This window comes from Anas acuta, chromosome 1, assembly GCF_963932015.1.
Source record: "Anas acuta chromosome 1, bAnaAcu1.1, whole genome shotgun sequence".
Lineage (NCBI taxonomy): Eukaryota > Metazoa > Chordata > Aves > Anseriformes > Anatidae > Anas > Anas acuta.
In genome coordinates, this window is record NC_088979.1 from 61,760,980 (window position 1) to 61,785,128 (window position 24,149).

General features: G+C 38.8%; 1 protein-coding gene across 2 annotated transcripts in view; it reads right to left on the reverse strand.

Moving 5' to 3' along the window:
- The window catches only part of TUBGCP3 (tubulin gamma complex component 3), a 52,994-nt gene that overhangs the window by 23,309 nt on the left and 5,536 nt on the right, over positions 1 to 24,149 (reverse strand). For both annotated transcript variants that reach the window (XM_068678677.1, XM_068678671.1), the window contains exons 2-9: positions 20,247 to 20,354; positions 18,333 to 18,400; positions 17,277 to 17,354; positions 16,477 to 16,694; positions 10,491 to 10,663; positions 7,358 to 7,476; positions 3,769 to 3,894; positions 315 to 383 (exon numbers count right to left, since the gene is read on the reverse strand). In XM_068678677.1, coding sequence (XP_068534778.1) covers positions 315 to 383; positions 3,769 to 3,894; positions 7,358 to 7,476; positions 10,491 to 10,663; positions 16,477 to 16,694; positions 17,277 to 17,354; positions 18,333 to 18,400; positions 20,247 to 20,354 — 959 coding nt within the window. The remainder of the gene's footprint in view (positions 1 to 314; positions 384 to 3,768; positions 3,895 to 7,357; positions 7,477 to 10,490; positions 10,664 to 16,476; positions 16,695 to 17,276; positions 17,355 to 18,332; positions 18,401 to 20,246; positions 20,355 to 24,149) is intronic.

Below are 24,149 nucleotides of genomic sequence, written 5' to 3' on the forward strand. Positions count from 1 at the left end.
GAATGATAAAAATATCACGCAATGAAACTGACAAAGCGAAGCAAAAAGGGAACATAGAAACACAGATTATATTTCTTGCTTATGTAGAACATCACATAACAGTGAATTTCTAAGAAAAAATATTCATTGATATAAACATACGTATATATCCAACGAGTGCACACGTTACAGAGAATTGCATCCACTGTCAATAGCAACTGTTATACATCCCTCCCTTTCCAAAGGGACTCCTAGGTACTACCTTTTAGGAGTTGCTGTGCTTTGAATAATTCACTGTTTGAATTATAAAGTTTAATAAGAGCCTCCTAGTTTACCTGAGAATGCAAAACAGACAGAAGTCGGTAGTATTCTTTGAGTTCCTGATGTAAGGCTGCACAAAAACTCTGTAAGAGAAAGAAAAAAAAAATCATTAGGAAATATCTTTCTGCATTCATCTGGAACAGCTCTTATCCCATCATCATACTGTGAAAGTAGTTAGAAGTGTCCTAAAAGGAATTGAGCTAAAAATAACATTTCACCACAAATCTTAGAAAATGCTCCAACATGTAAGTGCTTTCATTGGAGATGCAGTCCTTTTCCAAGAACATGTACATTGTCGTGAGGCTTTGTCATCATCTCAATAAAGACATTCATAATTACAATAGGGATGTGTAAATGGAAACATTACCCCGAAGAACTTTTTTTTGAATTATGTAAAAGACAATAAGTGATAAAGTAATAGTTTCATTTTCAAAAAGGCCTCTAAAAACAGAATCTAAGTCAGGCAGCTATCATTATATGCACAGTATAGACTACATGACATGAACTAGAAAACATAATGGTCATAAAAGAACACTCCCACTAAGTGCTGCTGAATCAAGTAATCTAAGCTTTTGGCTTTTTACCCATTGGCAGCCATGCAATGGGTACTTTTCACTTGACACTCAAGAAATGAATAATACTAAGTATAACCTAAGAAACCCATAGAATTGGTACTTGGTGTTATTTAAATATAAATATATAAAGATTTTTTTTAAATAACTCCTGACGGAATTCTTGTTTTAATGGACGGTGTTCTACAGTTTGGGAGACCTGTTTTTTGTTTTTTTGGTTTTGTTCTTAACTTAGCAGATAGACTAAAAAAATCCTGCAACATTTTCTAAAATTGAATAAAAATACAGCTCATTAATTTTGGAAAAAGTTGAAAGCGTTTGACTTCAAACATTTTTTTGTTTGTTTGAGGAGTGCTTGTGTGTGCACAAATTCTTCAGAACTGATTTCTCAAACAATTCTCAGGTAATTATTTTGATATCTATTTTAATAGATTGCAAGCAGAATGGAGGTACCATTGTCATGAAAGCTTAAAACATCAAGAGCACCCAACCTTTTTCTTTTCTTTTTAAATTGTTTCCCCAGGCCCTTCCCCTCAACCCATTTTAAGTAATTTGAAAAAAAAAAAAAAAAAGAAACAGAAAAACCTCACACAAACCCAAGAGCTTGAAGTAAAATATTTATTCATTGCAGCATGTACAAGGGAGAAATCATTACTACAAGCACAAGAAAAAAATATATCTTCTTTCCTGCTAAGACGCCTACCTGCTAAGATGCTAAGAAGCCTAGAAAAAAAAAATCATTAATCTTGACATTGTATCCTTGATTGAAGAAAGAAAGTTCCTTTCTTCAATTCAACTTTATCACTTAGGAAGCAATACAAAATTCACTTTATTCCAGAGGATACTGAAGGGCAAAAAGAAATCCCCTCATGTGTAACTGCACTTTTCATTTCTTCTCACTTGCTTCTTCAGTACATTTTTGAACCTATTAAAGTAGCGTTTGTCAAGACAGAAGGCAGAGTAGAGACTCCAAGAAAACATTCAAATATGCCATGTATGCATCTACACAAAAAGTGAGGTCAGTACCACTGACTTCAGTGTTCAAAAGGATTTAAGATGTAACCATCCATCTACTTTTCAGAGAAGTTCTGGAAGTTAAAATTTATATCCAGTACCAATTCCTGAATTATGAACTACAGATTTTTGTTTCCTAAAATGCCAAAGAAAACTGGACATTATCCTAGAATTCTGATTTCATCTACAGCAAAAGAGGATTCAGGAAAGAAAAAGGATGCTTGCTCAAGAGAGAAAGTTTAAAACGCCCATTACCTCAACTGGATATTTTTTTCAAATGGGTAAAATGTCAAAATATAAAGCAAGTTATATTGTATTGCTGATTATTATTTTTGGTTTCTGAAGACAAAGTAAAACTTCCACACTAAGCAGCAAATGTCAAAGTGCAGTATATTGGTGTATCTCTACTTCAATAATTGTCTGTTCCTGACATTTTGCTGGTAAAAAACGATCATCTTATCCTGCACACATCTTATCCTACATGTGGTTTAAACATGTGCTTAGACAAGTGCTCTTTTAAAGTAGTAACAAAATAATCTTCAGAATGCACAATATATTCTTGTGCACAAATTCTTAAAGCACATTGTGCAGCACCTGAAATTGTCAGCTCTAAAAGCAATGAAGAGCAGTAACACATACTCTTTTCGTCCAGATACTGGTAGTAGGAGTAGAAATATGTTTTTATTTGTACAGTTACACACTAAAAATATAATATATATTTGCCTCGAGCAAAATTAACAGCATTAAAGCTATGCAGATTCAGCTAACTAGCTGCACAGCCTTCTGCTCTGCTACATATGATATCTTAGATACTGCACATTTAAATTCACTGAAGAATTAAAGTTGTCTCCTTAATGTAAGCTTGAAGATAAAAGGCAGAGACAGTAAAAATAAGCATAAGCAAGAAGTTACTAGATAAAGAATAAGAAACTTCACCCAGATAGAAGGTGGAGAGTGAAGAAAAATGCATATACAGTAACACTACTATATAAACCATGGAAATCAGCATTGGATCACTAGAAAAATAATTTATATGTAACTAAAAGGGTTACTTAGAATAAGAGACAGAAGCGAACAGAATAGAACATCAGAAAAGTAGGAAGCACTACAGTGTCTCTACTGACCTCTTAAGAAAAATTAGATTGAAGGGAGAAGCACTTCAATTTCTTTGCAGGTTAGGTAGGATGTTATGCCTAGAGGCAAGGACAACATTTCTGTCGACTCAGAAGGGATAATATCCAGTTTTACAGAGGAAGCAAGTGAGAGGAAACGGGAATGCCTTAGCAGTAAATGTGGTTTTGGGTATTACAGCAGTTGTGAAGTTACTGTAGACTACAAATCATGCTGATGAAACCTATAAAAACAAAATTTGACATTCTTTTGATGCTGTATTCAAAAGAAAGAGCAGCAGATAACAGGGTATTTGCATTTTCATGTAGTTAGTGCAGTGTTAACACATGAGCAAAACATTAGCTGACAAGACAAGAGCATCTCCGGCATAGGTCACCTTAACAACTGAAGTAGTGATTAATTAGCTTCGAAATGTCACCATCCCACTTAAGCAATGCTTTTGTTTATAAAAATGCATTATTGCTTCAACAAATATGTGAGATTCAAAAAGAAGGAACCTATGCATGAGACCTTCCAGCTATAAATGAAGCAAGTCCTTCTCAGGACCATCAAGGGCAAATGCCTTTCCCTTGCCTTCAGACCCATACCAACAGCAGCAGTCCATAAAAGGTGTAAATGAAAGGATGAATCATCCAAGCTACAAGTTCTCCAAAGTTTACCCATCATTCCAGCACTGCATTTTACTCAGCAGCTTCTAAAGGAAACAAGACTAAAATATTGTAGCAAAATCAGTTTTCTTTAGCTGACCTACCTGACCCACAAGTCCAAACGCACGATCCAAACTCCTCTGGTCTGTGTATTTTCTTATTTTATTATGTAGCCATCCCAACTCTGCGAGTCTACTTGTAGTATCTCTGAGAGATTTGGACAAGCTCACCTACAAAATTAACAGAAACAGAAGTTGTAAGTTGAAGTCAAATCACACCACGGAAGTCTCTCTTCCACATAAAACAAGACAACTCAGGAAACCATCATATTAACTTCTACAGCAGAGACAGTGCCAAAAAACACAGGCAACTATGTAATTAGCATTAAGTTTATACACATAAGCCATGGAAAGAAAGCAGCAACAAATATATTACTGGCAACTTTAGGATCTTCCCTTTTGGTAATCTTAACATTACGGTATTCACACTGTACATTCCCTGTACATTAGACAATTATGACAGTAACAGAAAGGTGATTCAGAATCACACTTCATCTTATCCTGATATGCTGAAAATATCAGGTCTCTAGAAAAAGGTGTCAATGACCGAAGCCAGTAAAGAAACCTGAAGAAAACAATTAGTTACTACTACATGTGAAATAAATCTTTAATAGAACATAAATGACTCAATGCCAGACTAGGCATCAGGAACCAAAACTTACAGAATCCGAATTCCAAGTTTAAGTCAGATGCACCAGTAACAGCTTTACAAGTTGTTTAATCACGAGTATCTCTGAGCTTTTCTAGTCTGTTCCTCCTTTTCTTTTATACAGTATCTCAGTTAATTCTGCAAGCCTGCCTTAGTTCCCAGCAGCCTATTTAACAATTACTCTCTTCTTAAACAGTACATTTCTTTCTTCAGATTACCAGCACGTAAGATGGTGCTCATCCTCTTGGTCCTGCCTGGGATCTGCTTCTACCCCATTTCATCACATTGCCCAAAAACACACATGAATGAGTTTGCAAAATTTTGTTTGACAAATAAAACCAAAGAATACGACTTATTCATTAGGCCAAGAGGCAGAGATTGACATTTGCCCATAACACTTGGTCCCATCTGATCTTTACAGACAATTTTGACTTGGAGAGCTACCAGAACAGTCCAAACAAAAGCAAGGAAGGGCACTAACGATCCAACTAGAGATCCACCTCACTCATTAAGCTTTTTAGTTAGCAGTACATTCTCCAAGACAAAAATCAGTTACCGAGGGGGATAGGCACAGCAGTGTGGACTTGAACCAGGCAGCACTGCTTCATTGTAAGACCAGAGTTCAGCCCCTGACTCTTTTGTTTGGTTGTACAGACCAGCTTTCGCTACTTGAACAGTTTCTGTAGGATACATTATGATTTGACATAGATAGAAATACTGTCCACAGTTATAACCAAAGTGATGACATAAGAGCTATTTAGAAATCTACCATTAAGGAGCGCTTGGCAAGCATTAAGCACAATTAGACATCCTCGAGAATCAAATGAGGAAGAAGCAAAATTGGCTTAGAGTTATTATATGTGTATCTGTTAGATACAATCGGAAGCTGCTGGCTTACACAGTGCTGAAAGTCACCAGCAGACTAATAAGAAGATTGATCCTAGAAAACATTCAAGCAAGAATCAACAGATTGTCAAGTATGTTACTTTCTGGGAATAAAATAATAGACTTTGAGTAATATTTTTAAAAAAAATAGAAGACTGCTTCTTTTCTGTGTTCAAACTCATGCAGCTGTGGGAAAACTGTGTGCTTTGACTTTTTTTTTTTTGTCAAACATGCAGGCAACACAATCAGAGTAGGTATGATCTTGCTACTGCTCATTCATCAGGACAAGTTCCAGCTGCAGGTCGTCAATCTAGTCTTCACTGTAGCTCAGTACAAGTGCCAACAAAGAAGAAGGATGGAAGACGACTTCACAAAAATAACCCAGAAGACACTGAGTTCTCAGGAAACAGCATTATTGACCAGAAAGCACCTGAATAACCAAACTCCCTGTATTAGCATAATTGTGAGATTGAAGTGAAACAAATTTTCACCTCAAACTAGCCTACTGGATGTGGAATTTATGCAGAGAAGTAATGAGCGATACCACTTACTATGTTTTCTCCACATTCCTCTAGAAAAATCCATTACCCTATCTTTCCTCTGCCATATATAATTTAATCTATATACAGAACTTAATTAACACAGTGCAGGTGTTGAAGAATTACAAACTCTGCAGCATCTGCAGGTGTAGAAGATGTCATCCTTAGCAATACATTTATTAACAAGATTTGAATGAACATAAGGTTTCCACTACCCTGCCACTAAGCAGCCCTAGAAGTCATTATAAAGCTATGAGGGGAGCAATTACGTATTTCACTTTTTGCTATTATTATAGAGAAAAATAGGCAGTCAGTTCAGATATCAGAAGTCTACTGTGCTCTTTAACACAAAATGACCCCAAAGCAGCTCCCAGCTATTTTGGGGCTAAGTCATATTGTCATAGTTTAAAGTTCCTAATGCAATCAGAAGCACTGTCTTCCCAATCGACCAAGAACATGAAAAGCAATTAGTGAGCTGAAACTGAATTGTGATGCAGTATCTTCTAAATACTGAATAGTAAGAAGATACTAAAGCAAGTAGCACCAGCTGCATGGCCTCATCTGACCTCTTTTAAGTTGTAATCAAGTCCATAATGCCAAGTGCCTAGCATACATGCCATTACTCAGGCTGCTAATTTTTATCCAATAAAAACGTGGTCAAAAACCTGCATCTGCTTGATATTCATTTTTATATGCTGATGAAGGCAATGATGACCAAAATCCTCAAATTAAGCTGTTAACTTATAAGTCTTTGTACTAGCTTAATTCTTGAGAGTCTATCTTGGTAGCTAGATAAGGTCAGCCTGGGTACTACCTCTGGACAACTTATGAAATGCAGGTTTCTTTCTGGGACCTAACCCAGCCAATTATTTTTAAATTAATAACAGCACATTTATGTTGCTCTTTAAAACTGAAAGACGTAAGAACTTTCAGTCCTCACTATGATAGTTACAGTTGTTCCGCAGTCTTGTGCCTTCACTCACAGCAGCTAGGATAAAGCAGTCAGAACTAATTCCAAGGTCCAAAATTTCTTCAATTCTAAACTCTGAAATTATACTTTCCTAGTATAATAATAGACCTGGTATCCATTTCTGTGCCTATTTCTATGCACATGTACGCACAAAAGTTTGGACTGAGCACTATGCTAACAGCAACAGACATGTTCCTTTCAATCTTTCAGCCACAACATAGAATATTAGAACTCCACATCTTTGCCTCTGAACGTTAAAGTAGGCAAAAGCACACACAAATTTCAACCATCTGGGTTTCCTTGTCATCCTCCAAAAAAGGCAATTTTGTTTCATATTGCCCCTGCACTTGTTTGATGGTTTGACTTTCCTCCATCCTGCTGAAGGCATCAAAGAACTGTGTTTGACTGAAAATAGAAGATTGCTTAATAGTAATTGAAACTACTCTGTTGTTCAAATAAAAAAAGGGGGGGGGGGCACAGAGCAAATAATGACTTCGGTTAGTATTTTTTTTTATCTACATAATTGTTGTTGCTATTCTTGTCTTACACACCACTCTGATGACATATGAAAAACAAGTCCCCATACAGTACCTTTCCCTCTACTTTATAGCAATTTTCAGAATTGCACATTTTGATGTTTTTGCCATCTATTCCCTGGAAGACATACAAAACATCTCTTACAAGGTTTGCTTCAGTTATTTCAACAGAGCCTAAAAAGAAAAGAAAACAGGATTTAGATTTGGTGGGACAATCAATTTTGATCACAGATTCAACAAACTATGTAGATGCCTAGCAAAAAAAAAAAAAAAAAAGAAAAAGAAAAAAGGAAATCAGAAAATCTGTACATATAACCTATAACCTGTAATTATATATTTTTTTTTCTGACATTTAATATAACAAACTGACAGGAAAGCCGGTAATTCCCCGTGCCTGCCTCTACCAATACCTTGAATTGTGTCAGATCAGGTCAGCTAGTGTGACATGGGGCATGTTGTGTTTTAACAAACACTTCAGCGAGTTCTTAAACTTGTTATCTTCTCTAATTCAATCACCAGAACAAGTACTGAGGCAAGCATCACAGTAACTTCACCTTTCTTAATCAACACAGTTGAAGCTTTTAGTTTGGACTCAGAGAGGAGAACATCAGAGTTAATTCAGAATGGAGAGCTGCCCGTTTAAAAGCATTATGCAATGCTGAACACCACTGTTCAGTGTAAAAAGATTAATCAAAATCAGACTGCCAGCTGCATAACAGCTACAGAGCTGGCAAAGAGAAAAAAGTAAATACAATTAATGAATCTCTGATTTAGTAAAACTATTGCAGCATTCACGGAACCACAGAAAGGTTTGGGTTGGAAGGGACCTTAAAGCCCAACCAGTTCCACCCCCCTGCCATGGGCAGGGACACCTCCCACCAGAGCAGGATGCCCAAAGCCCCATCCAGCCAGGCCTTGAACACCTCCAGGGATGGGGCAGCCACAGCTTCTGTGGGAAACCTGTGCTAGTGCCTCACCACCCTGAGAGTGAAGAATTTATTCTGTATGTTTAATCTAAACCCACACTCTTTTAGTTTAAAGCCACTCCACCTTGTCCTATTACTATATTCCCTGACAAGGAGTCCCTTCCCAGCTTTCCTGTAGACCCCCCCCTTTAGGTACATTCTGCAGTCTTGCTCATATAACTAGTTAAATGCTAGATTACATTTGAGATTTGGGATACTAATTGATTTACAGGAAATAAAAGATTGAAGAAGATGCTATGCAGGTCCCTGCAACTATTCCCACATGTTCTGGATTAGACAGCACCATCTACTTTTGTGACTTCATTTACGACACCAAGACCGTAGGGATTTAAACTCTCCAGTTGATAGTAATCCAGAAATTGAGATGCTTCAACATACGTCTTCCAAATTTGACAGCACTCTTATTCTCATCAGTCTGCCTCCCAAACAGATCCCAGCATAAAAACAACAACAGTAACAACAAATGGTATTCCTATTTTGGCAAAGTAGTCATCACCTTAAGATGCTCTTTAAAATTCACATTCCTTTTATAAGTCCAAGATGTACACAAGAGTGCCTAGTTCCTTTTAGGATGTCGTAGTGAAATGGTAGAAGATTGAAGCGCACACTCCTTTAATTGCTAAATTGTACTACAATGCTCCTGATTACACTGTCTGCATAAGTACTGTTATATGAAAGCTCTAGTTAACAGCAACAAACTTTATGAGAAAAAGAAATTTGTAATTAGAAGAATTTTTATTCACAGAAATGCGTATCTTCTTGAAAATAGTCTTTCATATTCTGAATACAGTTCTAGTACTTCAGCAAGTGCCTACATGTAAGAAAACTTGGTCCTTATGCCTATTCCACATAGGAATGAGGAGTTGTGGCTGGTTAACGAAAACAAGACCTACTGCTCTTTAGAGCAATTAATACAGCAAAAATAAGAGGAATGGTTTTCAACTAAAAGAGGGAAGATTTAGATTACAAGTTAGGATGAAATTATTCACTCAAAGGGTGGTGAGGCACTGGCACAGGCTGCCCAGAGTGGTTGTGGATGCCCCATCCCAGGAGGTGTTCAAGGCCAGGTCAGATGAGGCCTTGGGCAACCTGATCTAGTAGGTGGCATCCTTGCCCATGGCAAGGGGGTTGGAACTGAATGATCTGATCCAACCCAAGCCATTGTATGATTCTATGATTTCAAAGAGAGAAAAAGTCTGTCCATCCTCTTGCACATCAACAGTAGCGTTAATTAGGTTCTAGCTGCCCAGTGTTGCCTTCAGCCACACCAGTACAACTCTGTTCCATTTGCTTTGTGTACTGTTAGCAGTAAAGAATCTAGATGGAGTTCAAAACACATGGTAATTTCTGCAGGGGCTCACAGACAGAGCGTATTTTAAGCTTATAACTATCCCTGCATCATTACAGAAGAGTTATTAAAAATACAGAACACCTCATCTTTTTTTTTTTTTTCTTTTTATACCAGCCAGCAACAGCAATGTAGGATGATAACATCTGCTATTAGCTCCCTTACTCAGAACAGTCTCCCATTTCTATAGTAAAGGCAGAGTGGGTTGAAACTTCCACAATTGCTGCAGAGATGATCTGGTAAACAATTCCTCCTTAGCTACGCTTGCGTAAAGTCAGAATACATCCTCCAGACATCAGCTTCAAGTTTACAGCCACTTAAAGAAATAAATTAGTAATATTTGTCTATTTTTTTTTAAATTGACAGTAACATGGCAATTGCTCTACATAAAACCACCATAAACAATCTATTAATTAAAGAAATAAATAGTTTTAAAGGCTCTGTATCCCAATGCACAGTTCCAAATTTTAAAAGACTGAATCACAAATGGCTTAGTGTATTTCAGCAAGTTCTGTTCATTGAATTGTTGTTCTGACTTTTTAAAAGCAGTAGCATCTTTTGATTGTCACAAGAGTATCTGTTCCATGTAACCACAATCACTTGATTCTGACAAACACTGGAATAAAGTCATAATCTTTTAAGAAAACCAAAACACATCAAATCAAATGTTGCAAAAACGAATTAGCAACCAACTAAAGCAACTGTGGTTAAATATACTACAGTCTTGCATACATTTTAGAAAAACTCTTCAAAAAATTCAACATGCTATAAAACTATTTCAAAAAATACTGGTGGTTGTAGATAAAACGATTTGAGCTGTAGAAAGTTAAATTTAACAAATGCATCTCACTTACCACTTGTGTCCCCTTCTCGCCTTGACCTTGGCACACCACGGGAGACGGTATTTGAAAAGCCTTTTGAGGTAGCACTTTGTAAAGAAGGCTGGCTTGCCGTTAGAGTCCATGCAAGGCGTGACCCTAGTTGCTGACGGAGGCAGTCTCCAACACCTGGAGCTTGATAGGATTGTCTAAAAGGACAAAAGGAAGAAACGTCTTGAAAACCTTGACTCTATATCCATCAGCTGGTTTGGGGTATGCAAATTATGAAAGATGCCCTAAACTTGAGGGCTTTTGTTTGTTTATTGAAAACAGGAATATTAACAAAGGTCCACACACAAAATCCACACACACAAAAAAAGGCAATAAAGGGGAGAATGAATTTCAATAAATATAACCTTGTATCAGAGGATGAGATACTTCATTTACAGAATTGTGTGGATACACTGAAATGGATTAGAAGCAAATACAATTGTTGCTATCTCAAACCACAAAAAAATAAAATTAATTGCTACTTTAATTTGTAGTTATACGCAAGACAGAATTAAAGGAAAGTAGAGAAAGTGGAAAAAGTTCACTTTCATGCTACTGCGTATCAGCTAGTTTGTATCAAATGCCTGAAGATGTGATGGAGGAGGGAGCATCTAGATAGTTCCGATTTCCCTCCCTTTCAAACTTGTCATTCTTCTCACTAAAACAGCTTTAAAGGCAAAAAATGTTATGACCAAGAGTCATCTTCCTGGTTATTTCTGTACCACGGTGATGAAGTTGATTTCTGTACCATGATCACAGAATCACAGAATTTCTAGGTTGGAAGAGACCTCAAGATCATCGAGTCCAACCTCTGACCTAACACTAACAGTCCCCACTAAACCATATCCCTAAGCTCTACATCTAAACATCTTTTAAAGACCTCCAGGGATGGTGACTCCACCACTTCCCTGGGCAGCCTGTTCCAGTGTCTAACAACCCTTTCAGTAAAGAAGTTCTTCCTAACATCTAACCTAAAACTCCCCTGGCGCAACTTAAGCCCATGATGTTGAAAACAAAGTTGAAAATATTTGCAAGGGACTTTTACCCCTGACAGATCCTCCATCTTCCCCTACCGGAATGTAAACATCCGGAAATATTCACTTATTTAAAATAATAATTTTTTAAAAAGCACTAAAACAATACCACAAAGCTGTGAAAACACAGTTGCAGGGAGAGATAAAACAAGACTGCAACACAAACATTCATGTATAGCGGTGAAGGAATTTGCCCTCCCACTCACCACACCATAATTCATGGCATAGCCATGCAGCATCATGTAGCTGATGCACAGGAACACAGCAAGCAAGACAGAGCAACAGGGTTGTGTTTAGCATTTGTAATGCCTCAGCAAGAGCATGGCACTGAATTCAGGCTGTTATACTTCAACAAGAAAGCACAGTAAGAAATAAAAGGGCGTGATATATACAGAGAAGTTTACTCCTGCCATGGGCAGGGACACCTCCCACCAGCCCAGGTTGCCCAAAGCCCCATCCAGCCTGGCCTTGAGCACCTCCAGGGATGGGGCAGCCACAGCTTCCCCCGGTAAACCTGTGCCAGTGCCTCACCACTATCCGAGGAGAAGTTCCTACTAACTTTTAATCTAAATCTCCCCTCTTTTAGTTCAAAACCATTCCCCCTTGTCCTATCACTCCACTCCCTAACAAAGAGCCCCTCCCCAGCTTTCCTGTAGGCCCCAGGAAGGCCACTGTAAGGTCTCCCCAGAGCCTTCTCTTCTCCAGGCTGAAAAATCCCAGCTCTCTCAGCCTGTCTTCGGAGGAGAGGTGCTCCAGGCCTCTGATTATCTTTGTGGCCAGCCTCTGGACTCACTCTAATACATTCATGTCCTTATGTGCTGGGGTCAAATGCTCACAGGAAGATCTGATTTGGGTTGCCCAGTTCACTGGCTACAGGACTAAGGAGACAGCAGTGGAATTGTTATAAAGCGGAACAGTTTGAACAGGTCAGACCAAGAATAAATTGGGAACATCACAGGTTCTGCTGATATTCCTAAACAGGCAGACAGATGAAATAACCTCACTGATATACCTGCCTATACTGCATAAGGATTACAGGATGGTGGAGGCTGGAAGGCACTTCTGGAGATCACCAACTCAAACTCCTGCTCAAAGCAGGGTCAACCAGAGGAGGTAGTCTGGGGCCTTGTCTGGTCAGGTTTTGAATGCTTCCAAGCCTGGACACTACACAGCCTCTCCAGGCAACCCCCTGCAGTGTTTCACATGTATTTCCATGAGCCACTTCACAGTAAAAGGTTTATGCTTCAGTGGGGCTCCCTGTGGCACAAGTTTTACTGGTTTCCTCTTGCCCTTTCCCTGGGCACTACTGAGAAGACTCAAGCTCAGTCCTCCCTACTCCCCTGGTCAGGTATGGACACATACTGGTTAGATCCCCTGAGAGCCTTTTCTTCACGAGCCTGAACAGTCCCAGCTCCCTTAGCCTCCCCTCACGTGCCTGATGCTCCAACCCCTTCATTAGCTTTGTGGTCCGGTCTCTGGACTCTCTGCCGCTTGCAGGCCCAGCTCAGGGAAAAACCTTGGTGTCCTCACAGGTGGTTATCTGCACGGCTGGGCTTGCTGTGCAGTCAGGAGCCAAGAAGGTGGGCACTGGGGACAAGGCAGCAGGTGTCAGGGGGAGCTGGAGGGCTCTGTGCAGTGCTGGGGGCCACTAAGGAGGGAGAAGGTCAGCTACAGTCCTCAGGAGCGCAGACAAGTACTGTGGGGGTAGTTAGGATGAGTTTTGTGACAGCTGAAGAGGAAAGGCTCAGGGGGGCTGTGGCTGAGGCTTCCAGGCTAACAGAGGACAAGCCCAATGCAAAGTTGTGGGATTTGATGAATGGCTGTGGAAGGAAAGGACACACTCTGTGCAATGAGGGGGAGGCTGGCATCAAACAGAGAAGAGTGGTCGTCTTACAAAGTGTATTTCCCTATGGTGTTGTGACAGAAGGCAGTATCAACAGATTGAAAAGATGATTAGACAAGCATATTGAAGGCAGGTCTGTGAACTGCCATTAAAAAAGGGTGAGCAAAGGTGCATTATCCAACGTGGAGAAAGCAACAGTTAGGGTGCAGGGAACTTAAGGGGAACGGAGTGTAGAGACAGGTCAGCTTTGTCTGTTCTTGCACAATATTTCTTTTTCCCACTTTATCACCTCCTGTGTCAGGGCACATTCTGCAGCCCTTCGATCACCTTTGTGGCCCTCCTTTGGAGCTTCTCTGGTCTACCCACACCTTTTTTGAACTCTGGGGATGCAAAGAGGACACAGTACTCCAGATGGACGCTGACAGGCACTGAGCAGGACAGGGGGATGATCACATCTCTATCTCTGCAAGTAATGACCCTGCAGATACAGCCCAGGATCTGATTTGCCTTCATCACTGCAGCAGCACACTGCCAACAGATCCCAGTCCGTACTGAGCTCTTCAGTTACGTTGTCTCTGGCACAGGGCCTTGTATGTGTCTTTATTAAACTTAATACAATTCTTGCATGCCCACTCTTTGAGCCTGTTCAGGTCTCCCAGTAAGATGGCTCTCCCTACTGACATTTGTACTGGGTCTGGCTGGAATGTAGGGGACTTCCCATGCAGTGCCCCACAGGGTGCTGCAGAGCTCGCTGTGTAGCTCTGCACAGATAGCTAGAACAGCAGTGGTGTCATACCAGTGTTGCGTCTGCTGCTGAGCAGTGCTGGCACAGTATCAAAATTCTCCAGCCCCCCTCCCCCCAAGAGCCAGAAGGCTGGGGATGAGCAAGAGGTGGGGAGGAGACATCCCTAAAACCAACCAAAGGGATATTCCATACCATATGGCATCACACTCAGAAATAAAATGAGGGAGAGGGGAAGGAGAGGGGCCTCTCGTTATGAAGCCACCCATCCTTCCAACCAAGCACCATGTGTATTGAGGCCCTGCCTCCTGGGACATGGCCAAGCATTGCTCATTGATGGGAAGCAGAGAGTAATTTCTCTTCTCTATGCTTCTATGCAGCCTTTGCTTGATTCCCCTCCTCCCTTTTCCCTTTAATTAAATTATCCTTATCTGAACATGAGTTGTTTTTTTCCCCAGTATATTTTCTTCTCAGCCTCTTCTTCTAAGGAGGGGGAGTGAGAGAGTGGTTGTGGTAGAATCCAGCTGCCCAACTGAGTAAAACCACCACGTCTACTTCAGCACCCAGTTTAACATCAGCAGACTTGCTGAGTGTGCTTTCAGTCCCATCATCCAGATCACTCATGAAGATATAGAACAGCATGGGGCATAGCAGCTGTCCCTGTGGGACCACAACTTATGACAGGCTGCCAGCCTGAGTAAAAAATGTTGAACACCAGGCTCTGAGAAGGGTCCATTCAACAATTTCCTACTTACCTCAGACAACCATTCAACCTATATCTTGGCTGTCAAGAAGACCACTTAACTCCTTCCTTCTCTTCCACACCATCTCCAATGTTTGGATCAAACCCGGGAACTACTGGGTACTTTAATGAATCACTTAACTACAGCTTTTTGGCTGTAATTAAAAAAAATGCAAGTCTGGAAGTAAGCTGACAACCAGAGAAGGTGGAGGAACCAGTTACAGCTTGATTATTAATATGAAATGTGTAGAATCTGATGTCTGCATTTATATACCTATGCAAAACCAAAGTTTGATCATAAAGGCACCTGCCATCAGCCTGAGAAGAGTGTCTTTAGAACATCTGTGGGTACTTGTTCAAGTCTGGTCACAACTGGACCTTCTGATGGGCATTTTCAACATCAAAATATGAGCTGTGTCACTACATCATGGAACCTAAGAGGACTATAGACATTAGTAATGGGCTGGACTGATGTAAACACAGCAATTTGAGAATTTAGAATATGCCTGGACATGGCTCTCACTTGCTTGTTTACACGGAAGATTATTCTCTGATGAGTCGTACACATCGGCTACAAATAAGCAACTAGAAGAGCTCGTACACTCAGCATATTGATTTTAAATCTAGGTTAAACTGTTTGCTGTAGTCTACTTTTTTTTTTTTTTTTGGTAGAAGTCAACTCCTCAGGCCAACATCAATAAATCTGTCACTACTCTTACAAACAATGGCATGGTGAAAGAGAGGTAAATCCTTGGCACAAAGAACTTAGTTCTCCAAAAAATTGTTCTTAGGAACATTTGCATGTTAAACAGAAGCCAAAAACAAACCCTGGCAACTCCCACTAGAACATGAACTATGCCTTTAAGTACGATCAGGTTTGTGTATTGTAACTGTCAAAAAAACATTGTACAAAGGAAATACAGTGACAAGACGTCCTAAGGATTTAACTGATTCAATAGGAAGAACAAAATACTGAAAATCTAGATGAAAAGCTGATTTTGTAACAAAACCCCGCACAGATAATCTATTTTAACACCAATCTGTACTGTATCATTTATCACAGGTCGAAAATGCTAAACTGATATTAGTATCAGTTAAAGGATGCTGACATTGACCTAAATATGGCATGCCTTTATTATTTTCAATATAAATAGGCCATCATCCCAAGACCTTGGTAGAAGAGGTACTGCTTGGTAGTATCCTACATTAACAAAGTAAATTTTGATTTTTTTTTTCTTTCAAGTAAGTAAAAATAATTTGAAAAAGCAATGGGATTCCCATAAAACCATTTGAAGATTAAAATAATATATATTTCAAGATAGGAGATGGCTTTTTCCTACTCTTTTCATCCTAACAAGGAAGTAAACAGAAACCCTTATTTCAAAGGGGAAATCCCTGTCCCTGTAACCCCTAGGAACAGATATTTAAACAGTCTCCAGTTTCTTCTCCAACTAGCTGTGTGAGAGCCATCAAAAGGGGATCAAAGATAGGCTAGCCTAGATTACATAAATCTGCAGAAGGTGGTGGTGGAAGAAACTAGACGAGGAAATAAAGCAGATAATCTCTAGGCTTCTCCATACTTATTTATGAACTTAAAAGGCTAAATTTACCCTGGAAGGAGCGACTGTGGAGTTGGCGTTGGCCCATTGAGGGCATACAGGCTGATGCTGCTGATCCCACTGCTCCCCATGCTGCCAGAACTCTGGGCAGATTGAGCACTGCGCTCCTGGTAATTCAGTGGAAGGCTTTGAGGTCTGGCATAGTAATAAGGGGTTGAGTGAGCATCCCGTGGCAATGCTTGAGCAAAAAGTGTGGCATAACTTGATACCTGAAAAGGAAGCGGATTGGAAAAAGAAGTTTTGTGAGTTGTTTTAAGTCATGTCTCGAGTTAACATGTAGTGTAATATTCAAGAATGCAAAAAATAACTGAAGACCATGATTATGCAAAGAATTTTTTTGCTAAAATTAAGATGACAAGAGAGCAAGTCCCTTACAGTAAGCAAAAACCCTTTTAGCAACATCGCTTATTTTTGACTGTGAACTGTCAATAGCAATAAGTGTAAAAGCACTTTGGCTCTAGCAGAGCTGCAACCAGAGAAGGAATTTTCCTCTCCTTACTCCATTTCAAACTCATTAGTACATGAGCAGACGTTACACCACCAAGCAGAAAACAAAACCATCTAGCGAAGTCACAGCTCAAGCTACAAGTGATAGACAGCTCAGTTTTGCATTCACTTAATATAAAAAGCTGTAAACACTTGTGCCAAATGTATTCTTCCTTTTAGTATCACACAACCACCACACATGATCTGGTTTCTAGAACTATTTTAGTCTGGATAGTGACTCAGTGACACCCAAACTAAGCAATGGTTAGTTCTGAGAAAACTGAGCATATTATCTCCTCACTTACCTTATTAGACTGCTTACGGGGGTCTTCGCTGAGACTAAGCAAGAGGTAGAGTATTGACCATTTATTTTTCAAAATGCCCTTTAAAAAGAAAAAGGATTTATAAAGAGTTACAACCAACTCATTGATTTATAATTTTTATTATCCAATCTACTAAAATGTTCACGTTTAAATTAACATATAAATAACACCAACTTGGAGCTGCATTCCTAAATAAACTGGGAATGTGCAGGATAGCCTCTGTAACACTATTTTATGAACTTATTCTGTGTTCATGTCATGAACTATCGCACGCTCTCAGATCAGTAAGTATTTAAATTTAAAATTCATTGCTACTAAGAAAAACAATTACATAGATTTAAACTTTTACTAACATTCCTACACACTCTCACTACTTAAAACATCTCTGACTTGGATCCAACTCTAACCTAGAAGTAAAGAAACTTTTGGTACAATAGCTACAAAAGAACTGTCTCTTCTCTCTGCTCCCCTTCACCCTCCTTTTCAGGAAGGTTTCAGAAGTTTGAGGGTGAGAGCAAGCTGAGGGTAAATTTTCTGTTACACAGAAGACATCTTTTACATTATTTTTTGTTGTGAAAAAAAAAAAAGACATACAAATGACAACTATTTTATTACTGCCCAGCATATTCTACTGTGCTAAATGTTTGACTGCTGCTAATCTGTTCGAGATTCTTCACCTACCTCAGATAAATGTGTCCTCACATCTTCACCTCCTTTTACCCAATTCATTATCCTAAATCATGGGCTTCTATATACTAACATTTTTTTTCCAATCATCATACCAACACAGTGCTCTTTGATTTATATTTATGTCAGTAGAACCAAAGCCAAACCCTTAACCTTTCACAATAAAAACCTGTGACACAAATTCAGAAGCATGAGGACTGTTTAAACCCTAGATTAATAAAAAATAAAAACTTGCAAGGCATTGCCATAAAACAAGAAGAAACAGAAAAGGCAGAGCTGTCCAGAAACAGCTCTAACATCCAAAGAATGCCTGTGTGCGTTCATTTTTTTTTTACACATTTATTACATTACCTGTGAACTGAGTTTTCTGTAGAGTTCTGAAAACAAAGCAGCATCTGCTTCCCTTCTTTGTCGTACAACTGAAAAAAAATATATATTAAAGAACTGAAACAAGTATAGTAACCATGTCAGAAATCATATTGTGGTAAACTGGAAAACATCAGCATAATTATGTTTTCTCGGGTAACTGTGTCACTTTTGTCACTCAGACTTCTGCCTGTTTTAATGCTATCTGCACTCCTGCCCCTAAAAGTTCTTCCAGTGGGAGTGACTTAATGCAAGTATCTTTTGTTCTAAGAGAAACAGTTATCTTTTTAATAAGTTTTTGTTAGTAGTATTTTATTTTTAAAGTCTAGCTTACCTTTCTGTAGGTTTTGGGAATTAACACAACTGCAAACAGGTATGTGTAAGAATGCCATAAAGCAATTTAGAAAATGAAGCGTGATTTCCATATTAGGCAACGAAAGAAACAGAAATAGCAACGTCATTTGGTCAAAGCCAAGCAGAACTTCAATGTCACAGAACTTCCATATATCAAGGAAAGTAACAGTTTTGATCGCAGCCAGTTATATAATAGAAGCCTTTGCCCAGAAGAGTACTTTAAAGCTTTAAGATGTCTTCAGAAAACCAACTTTATATCAGAAAGAGTCATGTTTAAAAAAGAGGTAAGACAAGTTCTAAGGAAACATTAATAGGAAAACAATTGCTGCCTAACATTAGAAATGCTAATTAATATTAAAGGCCACAGCAAAGTACATTTTAACAAATGAGTCACCTACTGCAAAACAATTCCAGAATAAATAAAGTTAGAGGGATGTACCCAGTCAGTTATTCCATGACCACTAACATTTAACTACGAGACGAAGCTGGGGAGAAAGAAGATGAGGGAGATAATCAGCTGCATTGTTCCTTGCCTGTTGAGGGAATAGGCAACAGCAGAACAAGGATATATGCTGACATGCTGCCTAGTACTGGCCAAATCATACAGAAATTCGATGTGCAGAAGCGTTTATTGTAGAATACAGTGTTTTGGAGGTCCATCTGGAGAAATTCTGATGGGCTTATTTGCCTATCAGGAAGTAATGGAAGCTCTAATTTAGCAAAAACAAACAAACATGATTTAAAAGGTTACAGCCACTGGCTTCAGATATCCTAGCTCTATCGTCCTTACTGACTGAATGTTTGAAGTTTCCGAGCATAAATAGGAAGCTTTAAGTTAATTACTAATTGCTTCTGGACATTCTACTGTAGGGCTGAGAAGCTGTTGAAAGCATTACTTGGCTTTTTAAAAGGAATGCCTCACAACCTCATTGGATTCACCAAGTAACACTTGACTAAAAAAGCAGCATAGAGCACAACATAATATAACCACAGCTTCACTTACACTATCACAGTCTAATGTTTTTGGCTTTGAAAAGGTGGTTGTAGATAAACTTGTAGAAAAATGGAAGGCAATAAATACCATTTAAGTTGCATAAACAATGACTGCATCCATCCCCAGAATGCTCATTTATTAGGTTTCACACAGGTGCTCATGAAGTTCATTAAGCCAAATGGTAATATTGCTAAGGTACACCTCAAAAATATCAGTCTTCCAAAAATAAATATGGATTTATGAATTCCAAGAAATATTAAAATGAAAGAAGTAGAATATTAAATCATTCTTTCTGTAGTGGCTGAGAGAGAAAGTGATTTGTACTGCAACAAGGGAAGATTTAAGCTGAGCATTCAGAAGCATCCGAACTGTTAATACAAACAGCCACTCAGAGACAGTAACTAGGGGATTCCGGGAATTTTTATCACAAGATTTTCAAGGACAGCCATAACAACAGAACTGTCTGCGAGGCAGAGTGATCCCATCTCAGATGAATAAAATAAGTTAGTGAAAAACTTCCACACATATCTAAGAAACAAAGATGCACATACGTTCTTTCTTGATTTTCTCTGCTACAAGAAATTCATCCCGTTCGACGGTGGGAGCAAAGTTGCTTCCAATAACTCTCACTGCATACTGAAACTGCTGGGCTGCATCAGCTGAAAGAAAGAAAGAAAAAAAAAAACCCTCTCAGTTAATAGAAATTCAGCAGTCTGCTTAAAAGTGAATGAACAAAAGATCTAGACGCAAGATTACTTCACTACGACTGAATTTGGCATAGATGTACACAGGTTGGATCAGATACTGTTATATTATGTTCCTTAGACACACTTCTAACCAGAGGGCAGTGAAGTCCAGTTAACCCATGAGCAGATATTTCAAACACACTCACCTGTATGTACTCTGCAAAAAGAATTGCACAGAAACTTGTAAATAAACCTTTCCTATTCTGTGCTGATGGAAGAGATGCTTAGGCCTGCCTAGTCTAAGAGAGCATCGGCGATCTTCAAGCTGTCCTGCAGCTCTCCACAGCCTGAAGCGCTGCGGGACTGGGCACAAAGTCATACAATTTGGGTACACACAGCAACAACGCAGCCATGTTCACCAGGTACATTCTCTCATCCAGCACCAAACTGGATTATCCTACCTGTGGATGTGAACTCAGATGTCTGCAACAGTGGCTTTACCAGTTTGTGTGTTGTTTTCAGATGTGGTTTTAGTTTATCTTAAAAACAGTTCACATGGTTTTATCACTTCAGGTCTTATGTTCTTCTTCCAATGTGTAACCCACAAGCTAGTGATCTCCCTGCACTGCTCTTTCATCATGCAAAGATTAAAATTATAATCTTGTTACCAAAAACATTGATGCAAGTATTTGCATCAATGTATTCTTTGTGGGAAGATTAATAATCTGGTAACACGGAGATATGGACCGCTCAGCATTAATGCCTCTGTAGCATGGTCACAGTCATATGTATTGATATGAAAGACAATCAAGCAGTAACCCTATGGACACGTTCATTGATTGCCCTTTGAAGTGCAAAGTGCTGGATAAGTTTCTAATCCTCATATAGGAATAACTGTAATAATACAAGGTTTGGGCTGGAAGGACCTTAAAGCCCATCCAGTTCCACCCCCCTTCCATGGGCAGGAACACCTCCCACCAGCCCAGGCTGCCCAAAGCCCCATCCAGCCTGGCCTTGAACACCTCCAGGGATGGGGCATCCACAGCTTCTCCGGGCAAAGTGTAGTGTCAGCTACACATTTCCTGATTTCAGGAAAACACTACTGAATCCCAGGTATTAAGTCTGTTTTATATATAAAAATGCTGCATGCCAAAGCACGTTCTACTCAGTTAAGCAGTCAATTTACAGAGAAAACTAAAGTGCAAACTCAACTTGGTACCGCAATGGTTCAGCCAAGAAATAAGAAGGGATCCTGGTTTGGACACATGTGAAAGGAAAAGGGAAATGGAATAGGACAAAGGACCACTAGAAGCAGAGATACTCACAGACTTCCTGAGTGGCAGGTAGGGAAACAGGCCCCTAAAAACCATGCTGGGCCAGTTAACTATTTGCACTAAATTATTCCAGACAATAAGAGTTATTGTATTTTTCATTAATTCCTTGATTGTGTCTTCAGGAGCAGCTGGGACAGTTCAGTTTCTCTAGTTATTCTTAGGCATCTTTTCTTAGATATCTTTAATTATAGTGGCTCGATTAGAACTGCAATTTAAAAATAAAATTGCTAGAGAGTTTCAAGTCAAATGACCCAGATTAACCGAAGCCAGGATAAGGCCAAGGGTTAAATGTCAGAGTACTTGATCATTACAAAATGTGCCTAGATTAAATAATTAAAAACTGATTGACTAAAAAGTGTGTGAAAAAAGTAACCAGTAAGCTAGGTCAATGTTATAGAAAAATATAAAAAGGAAGCAATTAAAAAAAAAGAGGTGTCTTAAAAACACACGCAAATTCAACCACAGCAAAGCCACAGGCACCTCCCCATAGAGTTTCTCTTCACTAAAGAGTTGTATTACTCTGGTTTTCTAAGAAAAATGATGTTTGGAAGTTCATTTCTACGCCCACTCCCACTACCCTCTCTTACCAACCTTTAAGAAAAAAAACAAAAACAAAAAGTCCCCGAGGTCTCCACAAGGGGACTGGCAGAACAACCACCTTAATAACCTTGACAGGGGGTCAGAATGCAGCACAAGCTCAGTGACTTTGGTCTGTCAGGTTTAGCAACATCAGGTACTGCCTCCTGCCCAGAAAGAAGCCAGGGAGCATGGAGGAACAGAGACATTTAGGATGCGAGATGTTTGACAGGAGAAATTGCTGAAGAGAGAAAGTACAGAAAGGGAATGAAAGAGCAAACTGGCAGCACTGCAGCTGAAGAATGCTGAGGTCCTACTGAAGAGAAGACCTGAAACAAACCTTCATAACCTTACTGAATCAACTTATTTCCTACACATTTGTAATCTTGCAATATATCATAGGATGTGCATCTTAATAAGTATTTTTATTTGGAACTCCACTACATATTCTATTGTTCAACATCCTGCTACATCTGAACAATTCAGCATTACTCATTCAGCTGCTTCTGCTAACTCCTCAGTATATGTTATGATTATTACTAAGTTTAGTGCTTAGAGAAAAAAATAGAAATCAGAGCATTGTTTTTATTTTATACCAGTCAGCAATGCATAATGTTTTTCCCTTTTAAGCAAGGCTGTATTTACTGTTTACTCCTTTTTGTTTCTGAAAAAAGAAGCTAATATCAGTCTTTCAGAAAGATTGAAGTGCTATGCTTCTTCTCTGATGCTCCCTGTGGTTTTACAGGTTTAGATTAAATTAAAATGAACCAAGATTCATATGAAGAGAAATCAAGTGAGTTTATTATCTGGTACTTCATAATCACCTGATGCAATGATCACAAAATAAAGCAAAGATACGTACAAAGCCTCTGAAGACTCTCTGGAGTCTCATTTCTCCAGAGACCTGACTCAGGAATAAAGCTATAAATGGTTGCAAGGCTTTTTTGTTTCTGTTGTATCTCTCATGCATGTGTACACAATGAAAGATATCAGAGTAAGGGCTTACCTTCAAAATAATGGAAGAAAAATCATGGACTTCACTATCTGCATGTTTTCCAATCTGCCTCTGACACTGGAGTCAGTAAGGCTACCTATGTTCTTCATTTTCTGTTACAATGGAATATTAATGGCAAGACAGACAAAAATATTCATGCAGATTTCCAAAAATCTTGAACATTTAAACCTAAGATCTCAATCTAATAGAAAAATAGGTGATTTATCAACAGTACAAGAAAAAAAATCTGCTACTTAATGGGGGAAGCTTTAACAAAAATCATAAATAACTTATTTCAATATTAACTATAGCAAGACTACTTAAACACAGAAACCTACTATAGTTTTTCCATACTGTCCTAAGAAGGCACGTGAGAAAGATCTTTATTTGAAAAACTACAACTCTATCAAAAAAACTCTGGAGATTAAACCTACTACACTATTAATGGCATGGCCCAAAGTTATCCACTCTTTACACATACAGATTTGCACTGGAAATTCAATAGCATTGTCATAAGAGCATTGTTTGTGTTTTTTTTTATTATTATTATTTTTACTATGTTGTATTCAGCTTCTCTTACTTTAGTCATATAGAGTCCAGATTATTTTTTATTTTTTTTTACAAGCAAAACTTGCTAAGGGAGTTTCCTCAGCAGCAAATTACTTCTTACAAGTCTGTAAAATAACTTCAGTACCTAAAGCGATTAAACATGACTTTACTACTGATCTGTCAGTAAAATAAGGAATTGCATCATGTATAACTAATAGATACTTTTAATAGCTTCCCTCTTCAAAAAGCAGTTATTGAGATAGCAGACAGGTTTAAAATACACAGGTGTGTACCTACGTACGTGCACATGCCTTT